Source organism: Copadichromis virginalis, linkage group LG15 (genome assembly GCF_057382275.1).
Source record: "Copadichromis virginalis isolate Kocher_CV1m ecotype Utaka linkage group LG15, C_Virginalis_male_GT1.1, whole genome shotgun sequence".
Classification (NCBI taxonomy): domain Eukaryota; kingdom Metazoa; phylum Chordata; class Actinopteri; order Cichliformes; family Cichlidae; genus Copadichromis; species Copadichromis virginalis.
In genome coordinates this window covers 26515997-26539730 of record NC_140632.1, presented here as the reverse complement: position 1 = coordinate 26539730, position 23734 = coordinate 26515997, and the positions used below count along the sequence as shown (strand labels likewise).

General features: G+C 41.1%; 2 protein-coding genes across 2 annotated transcripts; both read right to left on the bottom strand.

The window, feature by feature from the left end:
* Positions 1–868: 868 nt before the first annotated feature.
* On the bottom strand, positions 869–9535 carry allc (allantoicase). The gene is made up of 11 exons (XM_085432718.1): positions 9335–9535; positions 8742–8792; positions 6845–6932; positions 6387–6506; positions 6206–6285; positions 3909–4041; positions 3669–3824; positions 3471–3544; positions 2768–2876; positions 2573–2691; positions 869–2500 (listed from the first exon to the last, which is right to left on the bottom strand). The coding sequence occupies exons 1-11, from the start codon at positions 9422–9424 to the stop codon at positions 2321–2323; spliced, it is 1200 nt and encodes a 399-aa protein (XP_085288844.1). The 5' UTR covers positions 9425–9535; the 3' UTR covers positions 869–2320.
* Positions 9536–13764: 4229 nt separating this feature from the next.
* On the bottom strand, positions 13765–23543 carry LOC146692593 (NACHT, LRR and PYD domains-containing protein 3-like). Its single transcript, XM_085432726.1, has 14 exons — positions 23461–23543; positions 23268–23384; positions 22936–23049; positions 22552–22668; positions 22146–22256; positions 20722–20838; positions 20213–20261; positions 19902–20115; positions 17033–18827; positions 16468–16635; positions 16055–16228; positions 15752–15925; positions 15344–15390; positions 13765–15238 (listed from the first exon to the last, which is right to left on the bottom strand). The coding sequence occupies exons 1-14, from the start codon at positions 23541–23543 to the stop codon at positions 14676–14678; spliced, it is 3843 nt and encodes a 1280-aa protein (XP_085288852.1). The 3' UTR covers positions 13765–14675.
* Between the last annotated feature and the right edge of the window lie 191 nt (positions 23544–23734).

Sequence of the window (23734 nt, the reverse complement as noted above, 5' to 3'; positions counted from 1 at the left end):
ATGATGTATCACTCAGAAAAAAAGCACCAGGATTTACAGGAATTGTTGAGAGATGAATCAGAAATTGTGCGTGGCTGGCTCAGAGAAAACAGCATGGTTTTAAAGACGTTCACATCAACAGTAATCAGAACCACGACGCAGGTGAAGAAAATACAAACACTCCTCAGAGCCACACTCAGTGTAAATGTGCAAGAGTTTAACTGGATCGGAATATTAGGAGTTTTACTGCACGATGCTCCTCATCTGGTTTGGACATCTTAATGAAATCTTTCTGAAAGAAAAGCTTTGGTTTGAAAAGGAAGTGCTGTACAGTTTGCTCCTCCCCCTTTTCAATGTAAATATTTATTCTCTCATTTGAGTCTCTTCAGAAGTGGAGAATTTTGTACTCTACCAGTCTGCACCCTGGAAGTCTGTCTGGTGAGATATTTAATTATAGAGGTGATTTATTAGATTATTAAGAATGAGAAAATATTGAAAGGTTGTTGACTTTCGAAGCCAGTGTGTTTTAACTACTCTCTTCATATTTTAATGGTCATTTTATCACTTAATGTGCTTTTCTGTGGTTACATAATTTTATCACTTTCTTTATTTGTGCGCTTCGAAGAAGCAGTGACCAGCAGAGTGTGTGTGTGTGTGTGTGTGTGTGTGTGTGTGTGTGTGTGTGTGTGTGTGTGTGTGTGTGTGTGTGTGTGTGTGTGTGTGTGCACAGAGAATGAAATAAAATAGGAAAATGGACATTTTGGGATGGATGTGATTTTTACTGCAGTAGTCTGTTAGGGTCAGGGGTCACTGCCTCTGTTGAATCATGTTCCTTGTTTTTGTAAAAAAAAATATATGTGCTCATAAAAAATAAAAAAAAAACAACTCCTCAAAACTTCTTCTTTTTATTGTTGTGGGTCTTCACCTTACAATTTAAACCGTCTAGGCATTATATCAATAAAATTAAATTCTTCTTCTCCCAGCCGTTCACTCCAGAGCAGGATGCTCTTCTGCAAGTGCTCAGAGCATCCTGCTCACTGAAAATCTGAACACCAGACTGTGTTGAAGAATGAAGATTTGTACAAACTTTGTTTTTGCCTCATGTGCTGTATTTACATGATGTTAGCATGTTTCAATAAACCACTGCACCTATTTCCCGCTCAACACTTTTGCATAGTACTGTATATCCATTAGTCAGGTTCATGGTCCCTGGGTATAACATGGAAGTACTCAGTAGAGAAGTGAAAACTGGAGATCAGCCTTCTGTTACTACAGTAACATCACAGCAGCCCCGTTATTGGTCACATGATGTCATTAAAATGCTCCAAAGGCCAATAGCACAGACAGGGTCCAGAGGTCCAGTTCAGCTGAAGCTAGCAGACAGATAGTAGCTACAGCTGCCTGTGTCACCATCCACGTGTCAGTCACAGAGGCCACGCCCCTAATAATGAAAAACAGTCAGAGGTTTTACAGAGAGGTGGAGGAGGCGGTGTTTTTGATTAGAGGGCAGGTTGTAAATAAATTTAAACCTGTTCATTTATTAGTGACTTTATGTTGTTTTCATGTTTAGAGTGAAATCAAACTTTGGCTGTCACAGCTTTATTTTACAGAAGTAAACAAACCCATTCATTCTTTCACATCCGAAGCGTGTCAGGTGTTTTTAAATGTATGTGCTTTAAATGATCGTGGAATCACTGAAGCCAGCGGAGATGATCTAACTAAAACATGGAAAAGAAACCGAAACCAGAGACTGAAAATCCAGAAATATCAGAGTGAGGGTTCTACGTGTGACGTGAATCCAGTGTGAACACATGTGTCTGAGCTACACCACCTCCACCATTCACAGCAGCTTCGTGAGCCAACACGAAGGTGGAGGAGGGGCTACTATAATTAACTGCGGGAGTAAGAACAACTGAGCACAGCTATTGATGAGGCAGCTAACTCCCAACCCCTGACCCTTCCTGACGGTGCCGTTCTGCTGCCGCTCGTGAGCACTGTGTGTAGGAGCATACCACAGCTGGAGCTGTGTGTCAGGCCCAGATGTTTCCAGTTAATGTCTTTAAATCTCAAACAGACGGGGAAAGAAGGAGGCGCAATCATAATTGGACATTTCAGACTCATTCAAAGGACAAATGTCCTGGAGAATCATTGGAGGTGGGGGTCAGGGTGTTGGCTGGAAGGTGGAAGATGATTAAAGTTGACCTTGAGCCTGAGGGAGAGAAAACTAAGATGGATGGATGAGAACTAATGACAGAGGACCAGACAAAAGGAAATCAATAACCAGCAGATCAATAGCAGCTTAATTTTTTAAAAGCCCTGAAGGTCTGAGGTCATCTGGGTGTCACAGTTTGTACGCTGTCCACTTCTTACTGGCCAGAGTTGCAGTGAATGGTATGGGTCGACCCCACAGACGGAGGCGGCTGATTCCTCCGTCCGGAGCGATGATAAGTCGGACGTGGGTGACAGGATGGCTCAGTTTCAGCTCCATCTTGCCGTAGTGATGAATGTGATGAGGGCGGAGCTGCAGAGAGGTAGGAGGCGGTGAGGAAGAGGATGAGAGGGTGAAAATGATTTAACAGGTGACAAAGGTTACCTTCTGAGGAGGGAGAAGGACCCTCCATTTCCCAGAATTCCACCTACTGCCGATACACTGAGCCTTCTCCTCAGGGGTCAAAGTGCATGCCTCGATCCTGCATGAGTCTGGGAAGTTTCCTGGAGAGGAAAGTGTCAGGCTGAAGAGCTAAGTTTGTTTTTAAAGGAAAGAAAAGCAGCACTGACGTGTCTCCACCTTTGAAGTGGTTGGTGTCGACCTCAACGCTGCTGATCAGTCCGGGATGACCGAGACGAAACACCGCCCACTCCCAGCCGGGAACCTGCAGGATCCCACGCTGGTCTGCCTGCAAGATTTGCAGCAGGGAAGCATTTAACCCACATCTATAATGTAATAATATTTATGTTCACGGTTGGAGAAACAAGAAGTTAATAATATTATATCATTATAGTACAATGAATTGTGACACTGAGGACAGCTTGAAAAGAAAGTGGAAACCTTTCTAATGAAATGAAACATTTTAGAGAGAGAGAGGACTCTCTGACAAGCAAGGAAACTGTTGGTAGTAAATGAAGTCAATCAGAAATTGATGTTTTTCACTGTGTAGACACTGCTGGAGGACATTTTGTCTTTTTTGCTATGTGAAGAGTTTTTATAAAGGTGTCAGGAGAGTGCACCACTTTTACTTCTGTGGGATTTAACCTTTATAAATGTGTAAAGGTTAGAAACTTTAAAGACTTTTCCTTATTTCCTCTCATGTTCCTCCAGTTCAGTGGTTTCACACAGTTTTTTCTGCTCTTGGATCTTTATGATGTCGGAGAAACGTGCTGTCAAAAATCCTTTGGGCCAGCCAATCAGAATAAAGCTGGCTGTGAATCATGTACAGCTGCTTTAACGTATAGAGCCGGAGATGTGACATTAGTGTTGTCAGCGTGCACACCTGCAGTTTTTTGGGTCGGTCCAGTCTGCGGGCCGTTTCCCATCCATCGGCCATGTTGGCAGCTCGACCAAGTCCTGCAAACACAGCACACCAGTTTGACCAGAGCTCCCAGCTCACTCACAACAGAGACATTCAACCCAATATTATCAATATATATATTATATTGAAATACAGATTATTGTACTATCTGATGTTAACCAATCATATTGCGTGGATGCCCAAAGTGGGCGTCACTGTAGCCGAGGCAGACTCCTCCATTGGTCAGAGCCACTAGGTCAACATCCTGATTAGTGGAGACAGATGACCAGTCCCTCAGCCCAACACCGTACACCCGCAGTCTGGCTATGCCTCCATCTGAAACACAGTATATTGTAGATGCATATAAAGTTGCACAGAGCATGTGTGTGTGTGTGTGTGTGTGTGTGTGTGTGTGTGTACCTGGGTACATGTTGAGGCGCAGGTGTGTCACTCTCCTGCTGAAGCTGACTTTGAAGTAGTTATGGCAGCAGTCCGAGTATCCAGGCTGCAGCTGCGACACACTAACCAGCTCTGGCCACACCTCTGATCCCAGCTGTCAATCAAACACAGTAAATGACATCATTCAGTGAACATCCAGGTCAGACATGCCCACATGGCACAGGTGTTCACCTAATCAGCAGCCACACCAGGGGCGATTTTAGCCCATTTTTGAATCAATGAATCAAAGCACCCCCAAAGATTATTTACTGTTTGTGTGACACACTACTAAAAATATAAAAAGCATTCAGTACTTGTTTGAGACATAACATTTTAACAACAAAAGTATAGATAACACCCCCCAAATGGTTTGTTCCAGCTCTCCCCTCTAGCGCCCTGATGGTGGCTGAGACACAGCGGAGCGGAGGTGTAAGTGCCTGGCTTAAAACAGGACATATTAGCTGCATTTAACCTTCAGTTACTCTTTATATAGTTAGGTAGGAGTCAGACCATGTTTCTTTTTAGCTGAAAAACATTACACCAGGTAGCCTGCAGTGTTGGAAATGTGTTTTCCAACGATGTTTGCTACCCTACAATCCGTCCTGCTCTGTAGTAAAATCAGCGGCATTTGACTGTCCTGTTGCTCCCATTGAAATTTATATAGCCTATTTAAAATCTAAAACTTAAAATTATCTGTAGTCTACTGTTGTTGCCACTGTCCTGTTTGAAATGGAGAAGTTGGTTATTTTGTCATATGTGCATGTGCCAAGATTAAACCCAGGAGCAACATTCAGGTAAAAGTGTAAGATCAAAAGATCCGTCAATCAAGAATAATTTTGGATCAGTGTTTCAATATTTATATCTTTTATTAGATGTTCATGTGGTTTGGTTATTTGCCTTTTGGTTGAAAGTACACTGAGAGAGGACTTTTTTTTTTATTAGTGGTCTTAATAGTATTTGTTTTTTAATATTAATGTAATTTTTTACATCTAATTAATACAATCTATTTGTGTATGATTGTCAGTCCAAAGAGGGAGAGAAGAAAGAGGGGAATGTGAGAAGAAAGTACAAGGTCAGGAAGAACCAGATAAGAAAACAGACAGGGAACAGTGACAGGCAAAACAGAAACTGTTAAACTGCTTGAGAGAGTTAATGACAAAAAGTGATAGACAGATTTGCCAACCTCAAGGTGAGGCGACATAGGTTAAAATAAAACAAAAAATCTGCAGAGCCTACAGTAAAGATCTTTTCATACATTGAATACATTGTACCATAGGCAAAGTTGCCTCCATTTTTATAATTTTATTTATCAATATTTTGTACATTTGTACATTTCAAGGACTCTATTTTTGGAGTGTATTTTTATGTATCTGTATTATATTATACATACACATTAAAAGTGAATCTCTGTCCAAAAAATGCACTCTGTTTACATCTTACTCACTATGATCATCATTCATCATTTTCCCCCAGTAATTAAGGTTAGGATATGTTTTTTTTTATTCCAATCCATTCTTCGTTTGCAGCATTTAAATAACCTTTATCTGATTTGATGATTTTGTTACTGACTTTTAAAATAGTGTTTTGCTTTTCTTTCTCAAAAATGGGGATTCAATTGTGTTAAAATGTACAAAACAGTGATGTCGTGTTTTGTGACGAGGACCCAGGCACAGGGAGACTTGATGAATTTAAGAATCTTATGATTTAATAAAGAAATTTGCAGACTTACTCAGAGATGGTAAAATTATGATGACTGATAACGGAGACGAAGACAACAGACGATGAGGACAGGGAGGAACAGGGGTTTAAATGCACCAAGGAGACAGTCATAGAGAACTTGGGACAACTGGAGACATTTAAGGATGCAGGGACTGACAGACACGGGGAAGACGTCTCATCGTGACGAGTAAAGTCTATCTTGCCTGGCTGGGCAGCTCTCTAGGTGCTCAGCACCCCCAAAGCTCTGATCCTAGAATCGCCCCTGAGCCATACATATAGTCATGTGAAAAAGACATTCTACTCAGGTCTTTATGGTATCCTGACGATGAATTAATGACTGATTGACGATTAGGAGCTCTCCGCTTTTCACATGGCTGCAGATAAACCGACCATAGCTGTCAATTCAGCACATCACTCTTGTTTTAAATATTTGTTTAGCTGGGGCTGACTACAGTGTCGGTGATCACATGAAGCGCCTTGAGGCGACTTTTGTTGTGATTTGGCGCTATATAAATAAAATTGAATTGAATTGAATTGAATCACATGAAGGTCACTGTTACCTTGGCAACAGCTGCCATCTGACTATCGGAGGCAGCCATGCCAGTTCGGTCTCCTTCCAGGGTGAAAGGAGACTCCTGGTCTGGGAGAACAACAGGAAGTGTTTCATTGAAGCTATTTAGATATGGAAAAGTTTAAAGTACGTTATTGGGCAATGCGATGATGATGACGATGATGACATACCCAGACAGCCGGCCTGGATGGAGATGTAGGGTGAGTGGTTTCCTGTGAAGAAGGACGTGTCGACATCAAAGCCATGGATCAAACCTGGGACTCCCAGCTGGATAATGCACCAGTCGTGACCTTCAACCAAGCAACAAGCAAACACAATGATGATTGGTTCACTTCTCAGTAAAAAAGGAAAAAAGGAAAAGAATGGATGGATGAAACACAGACACAAATAACAGGGGGGAATGATTGAGGAAGATGAGACGGGAAATACAGAGGGAACAGTTAAACTCTAACACAATCACAGATCAAACTAAGAAAACTAAAATAAACAAAATGTTAAAAGTAAAAAAAACAAAAACAAAACCCAAGTGTAAGAAATGTTGGAGCTTAGGCTCAGAAAACCCAGAAGAGAGTAAAAGAAAGCACCGCGTCAGAAAACGGGTCCGCTTGTGAAAATTCAGGGTACTAACCAGGTGTTCTCTTCCTCCTCGTCTCCCATCCGTCCATCCACTTTCCAAACTCGGTGAAGGCAGATGTGATGAACTGTGGCGGCTCTCTCTGTACACTCAAAAAATGAATGAGGTGGATTGTTCAGTGTATATTAATTATTTATTTTCATTTTACTTAAAATATATGTTTTTGTTAAGTTAAAATATGTTTTTTTAATCAAGTCTACGTAATTTTGTCTATTATTGTCTGTACAGAATACTAACGTGTTACTTGATGGCATAACATTTAAGTTAATTAGGATCAATATACTTCGTATATTCACAAGGTGGCAGTAATGCAAAAACAGTTGTAATAAAACCGCGAAGAACAACAAGGTTTCACGGCAAGACTTCAAATTTAACTTAAAAACATTGTTTTTGGCGGCAAGCTGCTGTTTCTTTTTTGAGATGTAAGACCACGTTTTTCTTTGACTATGTTGTGTAGTATCTACATGTTGAGCGTGGTTATATTTTGCGTTTGTCTTACAAGAGATGTTATATAGTTTGCGTGCCCCAGTTTTACTGGGTCCTGGATAAGTTAGATATGTCTGCTTTCATCCTGCCAAGCCTTGTTATTGTAACACGGAACCGTGAGACCACTGGGCAGGTGGTGTGTATAGGTTTACATGGTAACAGATGAAGTATCCCCCTCACAGAGCAAACCTGGGCTTAAGATGAAATATAATATTACAAGGGATGAAATTTAGTGTGCCTGTTTATCTCAGGCTATTGCAAACAACTATATTAACTGCTTACATGTTAACATGTTATTTTGTGTGTATTTTAGCTGATGATGGTTGTATAGTGTATAATATAAAGACAGCATAAACAGTGTACTGTCAGTGTAGAGATTAAATCAGGCAGGACAACTCAGGAAACATTTGCTCACATCAGGTTGAATCCACATGTATACATCCACAAAGAGCAGCAGGCCAGCTGATCACAGCCCGTACACTAAGAAAATCTGGTGAAGCTTTCAATAGAAATTATTGAGAGATATGATGATTTTCCCTACACTGAGATCCCCCCACCGCTCCTCCCCTGGCCACTTCCACGCCACCTCCACTTTAACCCCTGACTGTACAAATTTTCCTGTTTAGAGGTAGAGGTAAAGTCACCCTCTACAATGAAGGAAACAGAAAATAGAAATATATTTTTCTTTTCCTTCTGATTCATGATTTAATTCAATTAGGATTAAAGGTTAGAGTAAAGTCTGTTTTTCCATCTACTGATATTATTTTATTATTATATTAATATAGCACAGTTCAGTTAGCTTTGCACAAAAATAGAAACGTCCTTCAAAGAGCTGCTTTTACTTTCTTACTTTGAGTGTATTTCAGAGCCAGTACTTTTTAATTTTACTTGGGTAAAGAGGCTGAATCAGTACTTTTACTGCAGTATTTTTAACAATAGTATCTGTACTTCTACTTTAGTACAGAATGTGTGTACTTTTGCCACCTCTGAATGCCTTTAAAAGCTTTAAAAAATATTTAAAGATAACTCTGTTAATGTCTTATAATTATCCAGCTCATTTTGAGTCACCTGCATAAAGAACTTTATCATTAGAAAGAATCGTGCCATACACCTGCTGCTATGTCCAGTTCATCACTGTGTGAATATGCTGTCCTCCATCCTAATGTGGATTCTTCCACTGCTAAAAATAGTGCCTTAGAAACTGTTTTCTAAACATTTTAGACTGGAAAGAACAGGCATAAGCTGTTAAACAAATATTCAACTCTTTTAAATAAAGCTGGGTGTGAGGTGTTTTTAATGATGTGAAATATGAATCACTGGGCTCAGAGCTTCAGGCAGGGGAAGAAACAGTGGACTGCTCCTTTAACGTGAATGTCACTGATGCTGATGAGTGGAGTTATTTTACCTTCAGCAGGTTTTTCGCTGGGGCAAACCATTCGTCTGTGGCAAAAATTACCTGAAAGAAAAAAATTGTTTTGCTAACACAAACAGCTTCAATGTGATAACACAGAGAACTGAACAGAGTTAAAGCGGTGATTAAACATTACGCTAACAGAAACTGAGTGAACAGCTAGCTGGCCTCTTTCCTGAGCAGCAGGAGAGAAAATATTTAGACGGTTAACTGAGTTAAAGTCAATGTACGTAAAAAATTATTTAAAAAAATGCATTAGACCTGTTTGTGATCATTTTATGTATTTTTGTGTTTTAAGCCCATTAAAACTCTTTTTGTGTCTTCTTCTATGTCTGTTGTCATATTATACTGAACAAATGTTAGGAGCCCTGATTTTATTCACAATTTTTTAATTTACTATAAATTACATACTATAATGAAAGATTACAAACTGCAATATAATTCATGTGTTTTCATTGTGTCTTTCGTATATTATATTACTGACTTTACATTGTTTTCATATCAGGCTGTGGTTTCAAACAGTTGTAATGAGTGGAGTGAGTGAACCTGCCCACAGCAGCAGCGTGAACATACTCGTGGTGACTCACCTTCCCTCCGACCGTCTCACAGCCCAGATCGTTGAACTGCAGGAAGTCGGGCTCTGCACACGCCTTTCTTGCCATCCTCCTCTCCGCCATACTGACCTTTCCTTGACTTTCCACTAAGACAAGAACACAAAACTTGACGCAGCCGCTGTCTGCCAACCTACTTGCGCAGCCGCTGCCCTGCAGCACAAAGTTCAGCGTTTGCTCGGCCAGACAGCAGCTGTTTGCTCACACTGTCACTCATTTACCTGCATATCTACAGCTTTGTTAACTCACCTGAAACAGACACAGTTTGACCAGTGCAGTCAGTTTGGCCGACACAAACACACAACTACAGGTGAACAGAAACCTATAAAGACAAATTCCTACCTACAAAATCATGAGCAAAACACACTGCAGCAGTTCTCCAATCACACTGGAGCTGATAAAGTAAAGAGAGCTGACCCAGGAGTTTGTGGAAGTGCCTCCAGATCGGTGCTGGGGAAACCAAAGGACTGGTGGTGAACTTCCACAACGGTGCTCAATCTCAAACAGTGTTGGTCAAGTTACTTGAAAAAAGTAATCAGTAACTAATTACTGATTACTTCCCCAAAAAAGTAATCCCGTTACTTTACTGATTACTTATTTTCAAAAGTAATTAATTACTTAGTTACTTAGTTACTTTTTAAAAACACGATTTACAACCTGAAGAGGTGATAAAGCGATAGATCTTTCAGCCCAATTCTACTTTTTCTACATAATCTATCATACAAAATGTAATCAAATGGAAAAGTCTATTTTTTTAACTTGTTTTATTAGTTTTAATCTTTTAACTTTATGCATCAAGCAAAAATTTAATTATATGCAACATTCTCTGACTTGAATAAATTAGTTTAACATTTAAACCTATTTTCTACACATTCCAGCACATAAAATAAAATATTTTTTGTGTTTACACTCACTCTTTCAAATAGATGCAAGTAAAACACAGCAGAAAATAAATAAAGTCAAAGACTCAGCGGTCCTGTTGCTCTATTTTCACCTGTAAAGCAGGAGTGGGGTAGGCGCGGTCAGTTGAAGAATCCGCGACTTTCTCTGTGAGTTTCCCATTACGTCGTTGCGCACTCGGTGCTTGCTTGGAAGTTTAGGGGTTTTTTTCGCTGTAAAAAGAAGTTTTCTTCCCACGCACAATGGACGCTAATGTTTTTGTCACTTTTTATGGAATCAAACTCAAAGTAAGGTCAGTACTTCCACGCTTTAAACGCTGCACGCTGCACTCTCTCCCACAATCGATATGTGATTCATTGTTGATCTGCACACAGCACGACTCCAGATACTATAGCTCCTCTGAAAAAGAGACCCTCAAATCAGAAGTACTTGATAACCTATATCTGTAATCTGTTGAAAAAATAGATTGTGTACTGTAGTGGTACAATACACAGTGAAGACAACATTCCTCCAAGACCATAGTGCTTCATATAACAGACATATAACAGGGCTAAACAGAAACCTAGGGTTGTTCCTCTTCAGCACTGTTCCTCTTCAGAACTTCAGGTTCTGTCAAGTCAGGTTCTGTCAAGTCATATTTTGTCCACCCAACCACAAAGACTGTAAAAACTGTTCGTCAAGGTGGCAAAGGGCTTAAATCTATTTTTGCTGACACTGTTTTTTCAGAGACTGTTCCTCTGCCTCTCTGTGCCCCCTGTTCTCAGGGTGACTGCGGTCCAGACATCCCCTGCACCTGTATCAGTTTCTCGAGTGAGGGGGCCCAGGGCCCGGTTGGTTCCTGCTCCGGTTTCCAGGCCAGCTGAGGCTCTGCTAGTCTCTACACCTGTACCAGCTGGGGACAGCAGCTGCGCAGCCATTGCCAGTGCCTGTTCCGGCTCCCAGGGTGAGGGTGGCCATTAACCAGTTACCTCCTGCACCCATAACCACCCCTCGGGTGGCAGTGACTGGTGCCCAGTTTGCCCCGGCACCCATACAGGTCCCCAGGGTGAGGCCAACCAGGAAACAGCCCACCTCTGCACCAGTACCTGCTCCTCGGGTGGGAGCAGCTGGTGTCCAGCAGGTGCCTGCACCCATTCCGGCCGTTTCCTTTGTTTTCTTAGGAGAACAAGTAAAGCCGCCTGCTAATCCACCACTTCATCCACCATTACACCCTCTACTTCTGTCACTAGTTCAGTCGCTAGGTCAGTTATTAGCCCAGTCATCTGCTCAGACACCTGCTCAGCTGTCTGGTCAGCCAGAAGTCTGCACCTGCTGGTCCTGCATCTGTTCCAGCTGGGGCCTCTGGAGAGCCGCGCCAGCCATCTGTGCCCGCTGGCGGCTCTGAAGAGTTCATCCAGCTGTCCAATGTTTTGACGCCATCTGCTGGCGACTCTCTGCAGTGTCTACCCAGCTGACTCTGGGGAGTCTGCCCAGCTGTCGTTTGCCTCTGCTGAGGACTCTGGAGAGTCTGTCCAGCCATCAGCTCCACCAACTACTCAACCATCAGATCCACCATCTGCAACAGCCATGATGCCAGCCATCCAACCGCCTATGGCTGCTACGCCGCCATCTGGTCTTGTGCCTTCTGGTCCTGCTCATCCACGGCCTGCACGGCCTGCTCGTCCACGTCCAGCACTACACTGTTGACGGCCACTTTCCAGGCCATTGGCTGAGCATCTTTGCTGTCATTCGCAGCCTCCTTAACTATGTTGCCACCCCCGTTTCCCAAGCGGCATCTGGACTTCACCTGCCGCTGCTTTACTCACGGCCAGCACCCTGGACTGTCTCATCACTGCCGCTGCCTCCGCAGTCGGCCTTCAGAACTGCTTCGTTGCCACCAATGGCTCCTGAACTGTGTCTGCTTTCCGCGCAGTTGGCACCCTTTATTGTATAGGCCTGGATTCCTGTAATGTCGACAGACAGTGGCACTTGTAGGTTGCTTTGCTTTCACTCTTCTGTCCAGTTCATCCCAAACCAGCTTGATGGGGTTTAAGTCTGGAGACTGTGCTGGCCACTCCATGTTTTCAAGGTTACCATCTTGCTCTTTTTTTCCTGGGGTATCCTGGCATAGCTTGGACTTATGTTTTGGGTCATAATCTTGAAACCCTGACCAACTAGATGCATACAAGAGGGTATTGCATGGCACTACAGAATGCTGGAGTAGCTATTTTGGTTCAGGCCCTGGATACAGCAAAACAGCCCCAGACCATCACACATCCTTCTCTATGGTTGACTGTTGATCCAACAAACCTACTCGATGGCGTGCAAAGATCCTGCATGAACCAAAGATTTCAAATTTGGATTCATCAGTCCATGATACCTTCTTCCAGTCTCCAGTAGTCCAGTGGTGGTGTTTCACGGCCCAGGCAGGCCTCTTTGTCTTATTCTGATGTTTTAGCAATGGCTTTCCTGTCAAACCTGCAGCTCGAAGTCTTCTCTTAACAGTTGAAACTGAGAGTTGCTTACTATGACCACTATTAAACTGTGCTTGAAGCTGTTGTCCTGCGAGCCGCCTATCACGCAAGCTGTTAACTTTCAGTAACTTGTCCTGTGATTCAGTTGTGGTTTTGGGTATGCCAGACCTCTTCCTGTCAGAGTTTGCCCCAGTTTCTGAGTGCCTTTTGATGGTGAAGGAAACTGTACTCACTGACACCTGGACTTTCTTTGCAATTTCTCTGTAGGAGAGACCTACACCTATTTTATAGAGCTATTTTTAAGTGCTATGATGGCCTGTCTGTCTTCCATTGTTAATTGCTTTTTCCTCCCCATTTTTGTAGCAACACACTGCAGTACAATACTGTTCAACTGATGCTCACAAGGGTATGGCACCACAGTGTGTTCCAGCACTGCTTTTATGCAGACAGAGGGGGTGGTATGTAATCCAGAAAAGTTGGAACACCTGTAGGATTTAGTAGCTCCAGCTTTCAAGTCTTGATCAACTTCCATTGCTGCAGAGCAGCTTTAAATTGTTAACCCATGTTGTGTTCTCTGAAAAAGGCCTTTTTGTTTAGTTCTGAAATGTAAATAATTTTTCACTTTTGGGTAACCTTTTTCTACCCTCTGGCAGTTCACCACTTACCTTTGTACCATTTGAACTATTCATTGGACGTGAACAACTTGACTTGCAATAAATAACTGGAAAAATTGGGGTATTCTAAAACTTTTGACTGATAGTGTATGTAATTTAAAAAAAAACCTCTCATCGCTGCTGGTGGTCTATCCTTCAAGCTGAAGGAATATAATATATATAAGAGCTTGCTCTACTTCTTAGGCACCTTTTTGATTGCCCCTTCCTGCAGCTCCGATCATTGGCTAACTTCCTTCCATGCTACTTTGACCTTGGCCTCTAGTCTCCTTCGCCATGGAAGGTACTGCTCCTTGTGGCTGTTTATCTTGTAGTCAAGCATCTCACTGATCACTGCTGATCGGTGATCAGTGAAAAACATTAATACATGACATCTCACAAGTCAGGTTATACGGTCATTTATTGTACATGTTGCCGTGTTTCACATCTTGGCAAATTAAAGCAGAAATAATAAAAACTTTCTTTTAAAAAAATTCAGAGTAAAAATATTGCAGAAAATGAAAATGATGTTGGTGACTGAAGAACAGAACAGTGAAAATATGGGGAAGCTTTCTTTTTTCTTTTTCGTCCTGAAGTGGTACGCACTTTCAAATGCAACCTGTGTTCATTTTAAAACTTTTAGCCAAGTTTAAATGGATAATAACCTTTGACAGAAGAAGAAATATTTTCAAGGGTAAGGACTACTAAGAAAATGAACTTGATGAACGTAAGGAAATGCATTGTCTTTACATGTATGCAGTTGCCATTGACTGGTTTTAGGATTTAAGGGTAGGGGAAGGGTTTGGTTCACATCTACCCTTTTTTATGTAATCTTGACCTACACCCTAATAAGATCTGCTAAAGGAAGAACTATAAATGCATTTAAGAGACTTCATTTGAAAGATAATATTTTCTAGTACTGAAAACATGGCAAAAATGCAATCTTATTCTAATCCTAGTAGGACAAACAATGGATGTATGGAAGCAGATTATTATGTTCTTTAGAATCAGTTGCCATATTCTATACTTTAAGTTAGGAGTTGAAAAACTGCCATTAAAGTTTGATAATCCATGTAGTATGTTTTACTGCATTCTAGAAGGCAGTTGGCCAAAAAGAGCAGTAATCCTCAGAGCCAAACTAGCAATATATAAAAACTTTCAGATCACATCTCTTACTGTATATTAAAGCAGAAAGGAAATGTAATGTGTTGTTTGCTTATCCAGAAATCTTGCTAGAACTTGTTCTGAAATGCCATATCATATTTTCATTGTGGATGTTACTCAGATGCAGACTGATGTATGCAATTATTTGTCCTATACTGAACACAGAGACACAGAGGAGTCAATTGACAGCATCAAAGACTCAACGCCCAACCCAAACACAAAACCGAACCCAGCATACAGAGGTTCAGTGAATGTGGTTTCGAAGGTGTGGATTTGGATCATTTTGTCAGAGGAGACTCTGTAGAAGGACAGACTGCCAGCAGGATAATCCACATACACTGCTACTCTGTTAGAGACCGAAGAGGGAGGGACTGATCTGATTTTGTTATCATGGCAGACGGAGAAGCCACCATCAGAGCATCGCAGACACCACGACTGATCATTCATTCCAAACTTGCAGTCTTCACTGTTTCCTTTCCGTTTTATTCCTCTGTAACTTACGGCTATGTCAACTTCTCCTCTCCACTCCACCTCCCAGTAACAGCGACCAGTCAGACGATTACTGCACAAGAGCTGCTCCCTACGGTCAAATCTGTCTGGGTGATTGGGATAAGTCTGCTCCTTCTCTCCTACCAGCATTACTTTTCTGTCGTTTTCAGAAAGTTTCAGCTTTCTGTGTGCTGTGTTTCTGTCCAGTGTAAGTTCACAGGCGTCTGCCAGAAGAAAGAAGACACAGCTTTAAAATAAAGGACATAAAGAATATTCAAATACAAGGTTTCAAAATATCATAAATTCCTATTAACAAAGTACATGCTTACATTTTCTCAGACCGGGTTTTAACCTTTGCTCTCCACAGTTTTCCACCCTGGGGAAAAAAACGACCCAGTTAACTGATATGTTGTCTTTCATTATGAAAAGTGGAAGACATGCTCTAAAATATAAGCTAATGTAGGACTATTAGCAGCCACCAACCAATCAACCACACATGCTCTCAAAACTGAAACTGAAAATGCTAACTTTTTTCCCAGCTTCACTGACAGTGTTAAATCTATAACAGTATTGTAGAGAAGGGCTAAATAGTGTAAATTAGACTTAATACATGTCGTCAAGTTTCACAATGGCTTAAATGCATGCTTGTATTTAAGGCAAAGAGCCTCCATGGCAAGTATTTTTTTTAAATTATTATAGTTTTTTACAAAAATCATCGGTGTCTTCATGAATCATACTTCAGAATGTCCAGTCTCCAGAGTGGATTTTTCAGTCCAGTGGACAGCAGTCCCACTCCTGAATCTCCTGGATGATTGTAACTTAGGTCTAGCTTTCTAAGATGGGAGGGGTTAGATCTCAGAGCTGCAGCCAGAGAAGCACAGCCGTCATATCTGATTAGACAACCTGAGAGGCTGAAATTATTAAAAGAAATTGTATTTAAAACAGTGTTATAGGTAAGTTTAAGACATTGGTCGGGATATACAAAAGAATCTGCAGGACACAGTCTTTAGAAAAAGAGAAGTAAACATCTGATTTCTTACCTAAGAGTTTCAAGTTTACAGTGTGGGCTCTCCAGTCCAGCTAACAACCCTCTTACGCCAGAATCCTGCAAGTCATTGTTACTCAGATCCAGCTCTCTCAGGCTACAGGACTCAGAGCAGAGAACTGTGGACAGGGCTTCACTGCTTCTCCACGACAGTTTGCACACAGCCATCCTTTAGAGTTAAGGTTGGAGATGTGTTTTAAACACACTTCATATTCGGTGTTACTGAATTAGCTTTCTGGTTGGACAAATCTAGATCACTGCAAATGTTAATACAAAAACACAAAAATGCCACCACCCTAAATTAATTAAGAAATTATGTCCCAATTCTATTTAATAGAAATTAATTTGACAATTTAAACATTACTGTTGCCAAATTTGAAGTGTAATACTTTGCAATGGATTCCTAACCTGAGAATCTCCAGTTTACAGTGTGCACTCTTCAGTCCCACAGATAGCTGCAGCATTCCTGAATCTTGCAGGTCATTGTTACTAAGGTCCAGCTCTTTCAGACTAGAAAATTGGAGAATTGAGGAAAGATCTTTCCAGGTTCCCCCTGACAGGTGACAACCACCTAGCCTAAGCAGGAAATAGTAATTACAAATGTTTAATGTGTTCAGTTATATTATTATATTATATATATCATGCCAATGCATCCACTTAACTTAACACACTGGTTACTGCTACAACTACACGTTTCTTTTCCAGCTATTTATTAATGAGTATTAATTTATTAATGAGTATATATATATATATATATATATATATATATATATATATATATATATATATATATATATATATATATATATATATATATATATAGTACTATGCTATTCTTAGTTAGTTCTTAGTTAGCGTATATTCTGTCTTGTCTTAATGTTGGTTTATGTTGGTTTATAATGGAGCACTGTAACAAAAAAATAATTTCCCCCGGGGATCAATAAAGTATTCTGATTCTGATTCATCCACTTACAGAGCTCTGTTGGAGGCTTTGACCACTGGGAGTAGCCTTAGAAGAGCTTCTTCTGAAGCAGAGTATTTCTTCAAGTCAAATATGTCCAGATCTTCATCTGATGACAGTAAGATGAAGACCAGAGCTGACCACTGAGCAGAAGACAATTTATCTGTAGAGAGACTTCCTGAACTCAGGAACTGTTGAATCTCCTCCACTAGAGAACAATCATTCAGTTCATTCAGACAGTGGAACAGATTGATGTTTTGCTCAGTAGCCTCATTTTCGCTGATCTTTTTCTTTATATACTTGGCTGTTTTCTGATTGCACTCTGAACCTACTGTTTTCTGGAGTCCTCTTAAGAGATTCTGACTGTTCAGCAGTGATAGCCCAAGGAGGAAGCGGAGGAACAAGTCCAGGTGTCCATTTGGACTCTGTAAGGCCTTGTCCACAGCAATCTGATGAAGGAGTTTTAGACTACATTTGTTTTTAAAGACCTTAGGCTTCTTAGAAGCAATTTGATCTTCCAGCATGTTGACCCCAGAGTTGCTAAATATAAGATGGACATGAAGAGCAGCCAGAAACTCCTGAACACTCAGATGGATAAAGCAGAACACCTTGTTCTGGTACAGTCCTCTCTCCTCTTTAAAGATCTCTGTGAACACTCCTGAGTACACTGAGGCTGCCCTGATGTCAATACCACACTCTGTCAGGTCTGATTCATAGAAGATCAGGTTTCCTTTCTGCAGCTGATCAAAAGCCAGTTTTCCCAGACACTCGATCATCTTCCTGCTCTCTGGACTCCAGTGCTGATCTGTTTCAGTTCCCTCGTCATACTTGACCTTCTTCATTTTGGCCTGAACCACCAGGAAGTGAATGTACATCTCAGTCAGGGTCTTGGGCAGCTGTCCCCCCTCTCTAGTTTTCAGCACATCTTCCAGAACTGTAGCAGTGATCCAGCAGAAGACTGGGATGTGGCACATGATGTGGAGGCTTCGTGATTTCTTGATGTGGGAGATAATCCTGTTGGCCTGCTCCTTTTCTTTGAATCTCTTTCTGAAGTACTCCTCCTTCTGTGGGTCAGTGAACCCTCTTACCTCTGTCACCCTGTGAACACACTGGGAAAGAATCTGATTGGCTGCTGCAGGTCTTGTGGTTATCCAGAGGCGAGCAGAAGGAAGCAGCTTTCCCCTGATGAGATTTGTCAGTAGCACATCCACTGAGGTGGACTTTCTAGGGTCAGTGATGATTTTAGTTTTGTGGAAGTCCAGAGGAAGTCGACACTCATCCAGACCATCAAAGATGAACACAACCTGGAAGTCTTCAAAGCTCCAGATTCCTGCTTCTTTGGTTTCAGTAAAGAAGTGATGAACAAGTTCCACCAAGCTGAACTTTTTCTCTTTCAGCACATTCAGCTCTCTGAAAGTGAATGGAAACATGAACTGGATGTCCTGGTTGGCTTTGTCTTCAGCCCAGTCCAAAGTGAACTTCTGTGTTAGGACTGTTTTCCCAATGCCAGCCACTCCCTTTGTCAGCACTGTTCTGATTGGCTTGTCTTTAACAGGTGAGGCTTTAAAGATGTCTTCTTGTCTGATTGTTGCTTCTGGTCTGTCTGGTTTCCTGGATGCTGTTTCAATCTGTCTGACCTCATGTTCATCACTGGCCTCTGCAGTCCCTCCCTCTGTGACGTAGAGCTCTGTGTAGATCTGATTCAGAAGGGTTGGGTTTCCTGCTTTAGCGATCCCCTCAAACACACACTCGAATTTTGTCTTTAGGCTAGACTTCAGCTTATATTGACACACAGTATTATGAGTTCCTGAATAAAAAACAAAGAGAAATTAAAACCTGTTAAATCTCACGAACACAAAAAGCTCAACACCAAGTAGCTTAAGAAATATGCAGCTACTGAAAATCCCGTAAACACAATGTGTTTAAACAAGTACGTGCACCAGGTTGAAAGGCAGCTTGTCCTTGTAGCACACATATTGTTCTAGTGTGTTTAACACCATTCAAGCCTGCATTTTGAGACACGATCTCAAAATGGGAGTTCATTCCACCTTCACTTCGTAGATACATAACTAGCCAAAGGGACGGCCACAGTTAAACTGTGAGGCTGTGTTTCTGAGTGAGTGGTGAGCATCATTTAATTCAGGGAACTGTTCTGGCTGTTTCCCCCAACAACGGGGTGAGACTGACATAATGACTTTAAGGCCTGTAACTAAAAATCACTAACACAGTCGAGCTGGAGGTGTTAGGGAAGGCGTTTATTACAGCAAAAATGCCTGACAAAACATACCATCACCCATCTTAAATACCAATACTGTGCTGAGAATGTGGCTGGATTTGAAAGTGAAGTTAATACAAAAAGAGGCATCTAAAAAACCAGAGTGTCGATCGTGTATTGGCGACTTTGCGCTGTCACTCTGTCACTTTGGGGCAGAAACTTGAAAAATATGTATATAGTGAGGTAAGTAGTAGAATATTGGACCTGTAAGGCACCCAGTTGACTCCCAGGACCCATGGAGTCACCAAGAATCACCTTCCTTGCTCTTCCACTGGCAACAGAAAAGATCATTTACCATTTTGGGAAACTAAGGCTTCCTAAGGCATCCACAGAAGAAAAGGGTAGTGCTGCTCTCCAGGTTGGATGGTTAAACATTTCAAGGAGAATGAGCGCTTTCCTTGCCTTAGCGACATTATTGACGGACATGTTATAACAGATGCTGACATAACAGCAGAAACAAGTGACCTTCCCAGCAGATGAGGATCATGAGATAACTTTACCACCAAGATAAATGTCAGAATTGTCACCACCACAGGTTCAAAGCCTATGCCCTGTACGAGGCAGTAGGTAAGTGACATCACATCGACATTACTGAAATACTCGTACTGCTCTGGAGATGGTCGGCCAGCTCCTTCTCTTTCATTCTTCTCAAGAAGTAAAGTGTGATTTTCAGAAATGATTCTCTGCTGCTCCTCCTCTCCTCCACATCTTCACCATCCTCTCTCTCACTCTCCAATCCGACTGAGTCATCTGGGCTCAGAATCCTCTGAAATTTTTTCAGCTCATCCTTCACAAAACTGATGATGCTCTTCTCGAGTTTCTGGAACAGAAATATTAATGCATGTAGCCTGAAGGTTGTTCCAACCAGAATACCTATCACTGATGACGATAAGTGCAGTGGGTGAACATTTACACACAGTGAAGATGGAGTCGAGGTCTTTTTGATTCTGCTGGGCATGCTGAACTCTAGAGAGACACATAAAATATTTATGTTTATTTTAGTTATCATGTGAGTTGCTTAAGGATAACAGGTTCAAAATAAAGCTTTTACAGGACTGTGCAGTCCAGTAAAAACGTAAATAACTCCTCCAACCTTCCACCCCCTCACTGTTTGTCTGATAGATAGTGAAAAGTATCCCACATAAAGCCGGCTGTATTTTGTTGAGAGCAGTTTTACTTTTGCTAAAGAGCTGTGAGAATAAAAATCTACATCATAGCTCTTTATTAGCGATGCATTCGATTTTAGACTAATAGAAAGATAATGCTGATACAAACAGAAAGATATTTCAGTTAGATAACATGCTTTATGAACTAGATTAGTATTAGTTAGTACAAGTATATTAATCCTCCTGCTGTAATGGCTGCACCAATCTTAAAAAAAATTAAGGTACTTTCTCAGATACATCTGCACACTTTCAGCTCCTACCCCAGATCATCAGGCCTCTGTTCATGTTTAAAGTCAACATGTGGACCCTTGGACCGCTCACTCTGCATGGACACACTGCTGGATACAGAAGAGTGCTGCTGCCATTGTCTGATCTTCCTACAATCACAGGAGGATATTTCAGTTACCCAGCACATGGTGTGAACCACAGTGATAAAATACGAATAATACAAAGCACCATGCTAGAGATAATCATAAATGAATAAAAATAATAAGCCATGTTAAAATCCTTGATTAGACCAGCATGTTTAAAATGCAATGCTAAAACTTAATATACCGTATTGTTCCATATTTTTTGGACTATAAGGCGCACTTAAAATCCTTTAATTTTCTCAAAAATCAATAGTGTGCCTTATAATCTGGTGCCCCTTATGTATGAATTCTGGTTGTGCTTTCTGACCTTTAAACTTTGGTAAGCTACGAAGCCACACCGCTTGTCGATGCTCCGATTATCGGAGCATTACGGCTACTGTAGTCAGGAGCCTTGCGCAGTAATCTGTGTCCAAACTCTGCTTCAGGTTCCAAAGTCAAAAGCACACTGCGCCATCACTGAGAGTTAAAAACTAACTCTCTAAATTCTTTCATCTTTAACAAAATTTGCTGCTTTAAAAGGTGTAACAATAAAGTTTAACATCCAGACATCCATGAAAACAGAATTTATTAAATTTAACGTAGTTAGAAGTTAACAGGAACTTAGCTTGCTAGTTTCCACCTAAACATGATATAGCATGTTCTGACTGAGAGATTTCTGAAAAAAAATTAAACACACAGCTCTCCTATCACTTCAGACAGAAATGAAGACAGAAAACTAAACAGCAGTGACTTTTGTAGGGTTACTGAAGTTGGACTAGCCGGTATAGTATATAATGATGTGCTACGTGATTGCTAGCGACACAGCTATGTTAGCATAACTTAAACAGTGAAGCTGAAGGAAGAATGCTAACTTTTTTCTACTCAATAAAAGTTAACGCGAGCATTCCCGATGGTTAGGGGCAAATGCAAACGCATCATAGGACGGTGTAAACGGACCAAACTTCAGTGAGGAGAACAACTAAGAGAATCCATCCACAATACAAGGTTAGTCATTAATATACTGCAACAACATGGGAATAGAGCAGCTGCGAGAGAATTCAACATTAATGAATCAAGGGTACAGAAGTGGAGAAAGCAAGAAGAATGAGTTGAGTAAAGTCTGGCTTACTCAACTCTGACTGGACTGTTTTGTTTCCCTTATTGCGTCTTATAATCCAGTGTGCATTATGTATGAAAACAGACCTGTTCATCGACAGTGCGTCTTATAATCCGGGGCGCTTTATGGTCTGATAGATTTATTAGGATATAAAATTGATAGTTAAAATATGTGCAGTACTCTGTATCAGATAACTCATGCACCTTTGAGTCCTTACCCTTGGTCAGACTTCTGTTCATGTTTAAAGTCAACATGTGGACCCTTGGACCGCTCGCTCTGCATGGACACACTGCTAGATACAGGAGAGCGCTGCTGTTGTCTGACCTTCCTACAATCACAGGGGGAGAGATTTCAGTTAGCAAGCACACTGGGTGAACCCAGTGGCAAAAGACACAAAGTGCTGTGATAGTTGCAGCAAGTATAAAGAATCGAATGGGACTGGACATGTTATAAGTGGTGGGAACAAGTTGGCATTTGCAAATGCAATAATAAAACATAACCTATTCAGTCTTCTTACTGATCAATACATTCATCCTGATCTATATGTTGATAAAAACCTGATTCTAAAATATGTGTAATGTCTGTTTCAGATAAGTCCTGAATCGACCCTGTTGCGCTCTTACCTTGCATCATCAGGGCTCTGTTCATGTTTAAAGTCGACATGTGGACCCTTGGACCGATCGCTCTTCATGGACACACTGCTGAATACAGAAGAGTGTGGTCTCTGCTGTAGGATCTTCCTTTAAATATAGGAACGCATTTATGTTAGACACCAACCTATGTGACTTGTCTTAGTACATGACAGTTAGAATGAGTAAGTAAATCCTCCTGCTAAAAAAACATAAAGCCATGAAATGGTTGGAGCGTGCTATAAAGAATTTAAACCGTGTTAAATAAAGTGGATGAAAATGGTATTGCTAAATGCAGTGCTAAAACAGCCATCCATCCATCCATTTTCTGCCCCTCTGAAACTGTAAAAAGCTGCACCTTCAGTTTGCAGTCCTTACCCAAGGTCAGACCTCTGTTCATGTTTAAAGTCGACATGTGGACCCTTGGACCACTCACTCTGCATGGACACGCTGCTGGATACAGGCGAGTGTGGTCTCTGCTGCAGGCTCCTCCTGCAAACACAAGGACTCGTTTATCCTGAATAAGAACTCATTAATAACCTGAAACAGTGATCACATGAAGAAAACTCTGAACGCTTTTGAATTTTTGCTCTTCTAAACTTTTTTCTAAATATTAAGATAATTAAATAAATAATAATCAATATTTCTTTCAACATTGTTAAGAAATCATTTTGTCTAACAAATCTGTTTTAGTTCCTTTGACTTCTTACCTTGGATCAGCAGGGTGATGTCCATCTTTGAAGTTAACATGTTCGCCCTTGGACCAATCGCTCTCCATGGAGACACAACTGGGTACAGGCGAGTCCCGTTTGTGGTGTTTGATCTTCCTATTATATATAATAATTTAACTTGAGTGCTTAACTAGAGATAAGATGATGTGTCATGGGCGGTTGGTCATCTCACCTCTGCAGTTTGGTTCGACTCTCATGTTCCCTGCACTGATCCATAGCAGATCCCAAACCTTCACACAACATCACAGGACACATTTGTTCTGACTGCTGTCAAACAATTACAAAAAGTTTGGATTCGTTTTGATATTCAAAATGTAAACTGGTCTTTGTTAACATAATACCAGTATATCTTGATACCGTAACATAAAACAAACAAAGATAAGAAACACTTTACAGAAAATACCACGTGTTTGATCGTGTTTGTAAAATCAAAATTAGTGCATCTA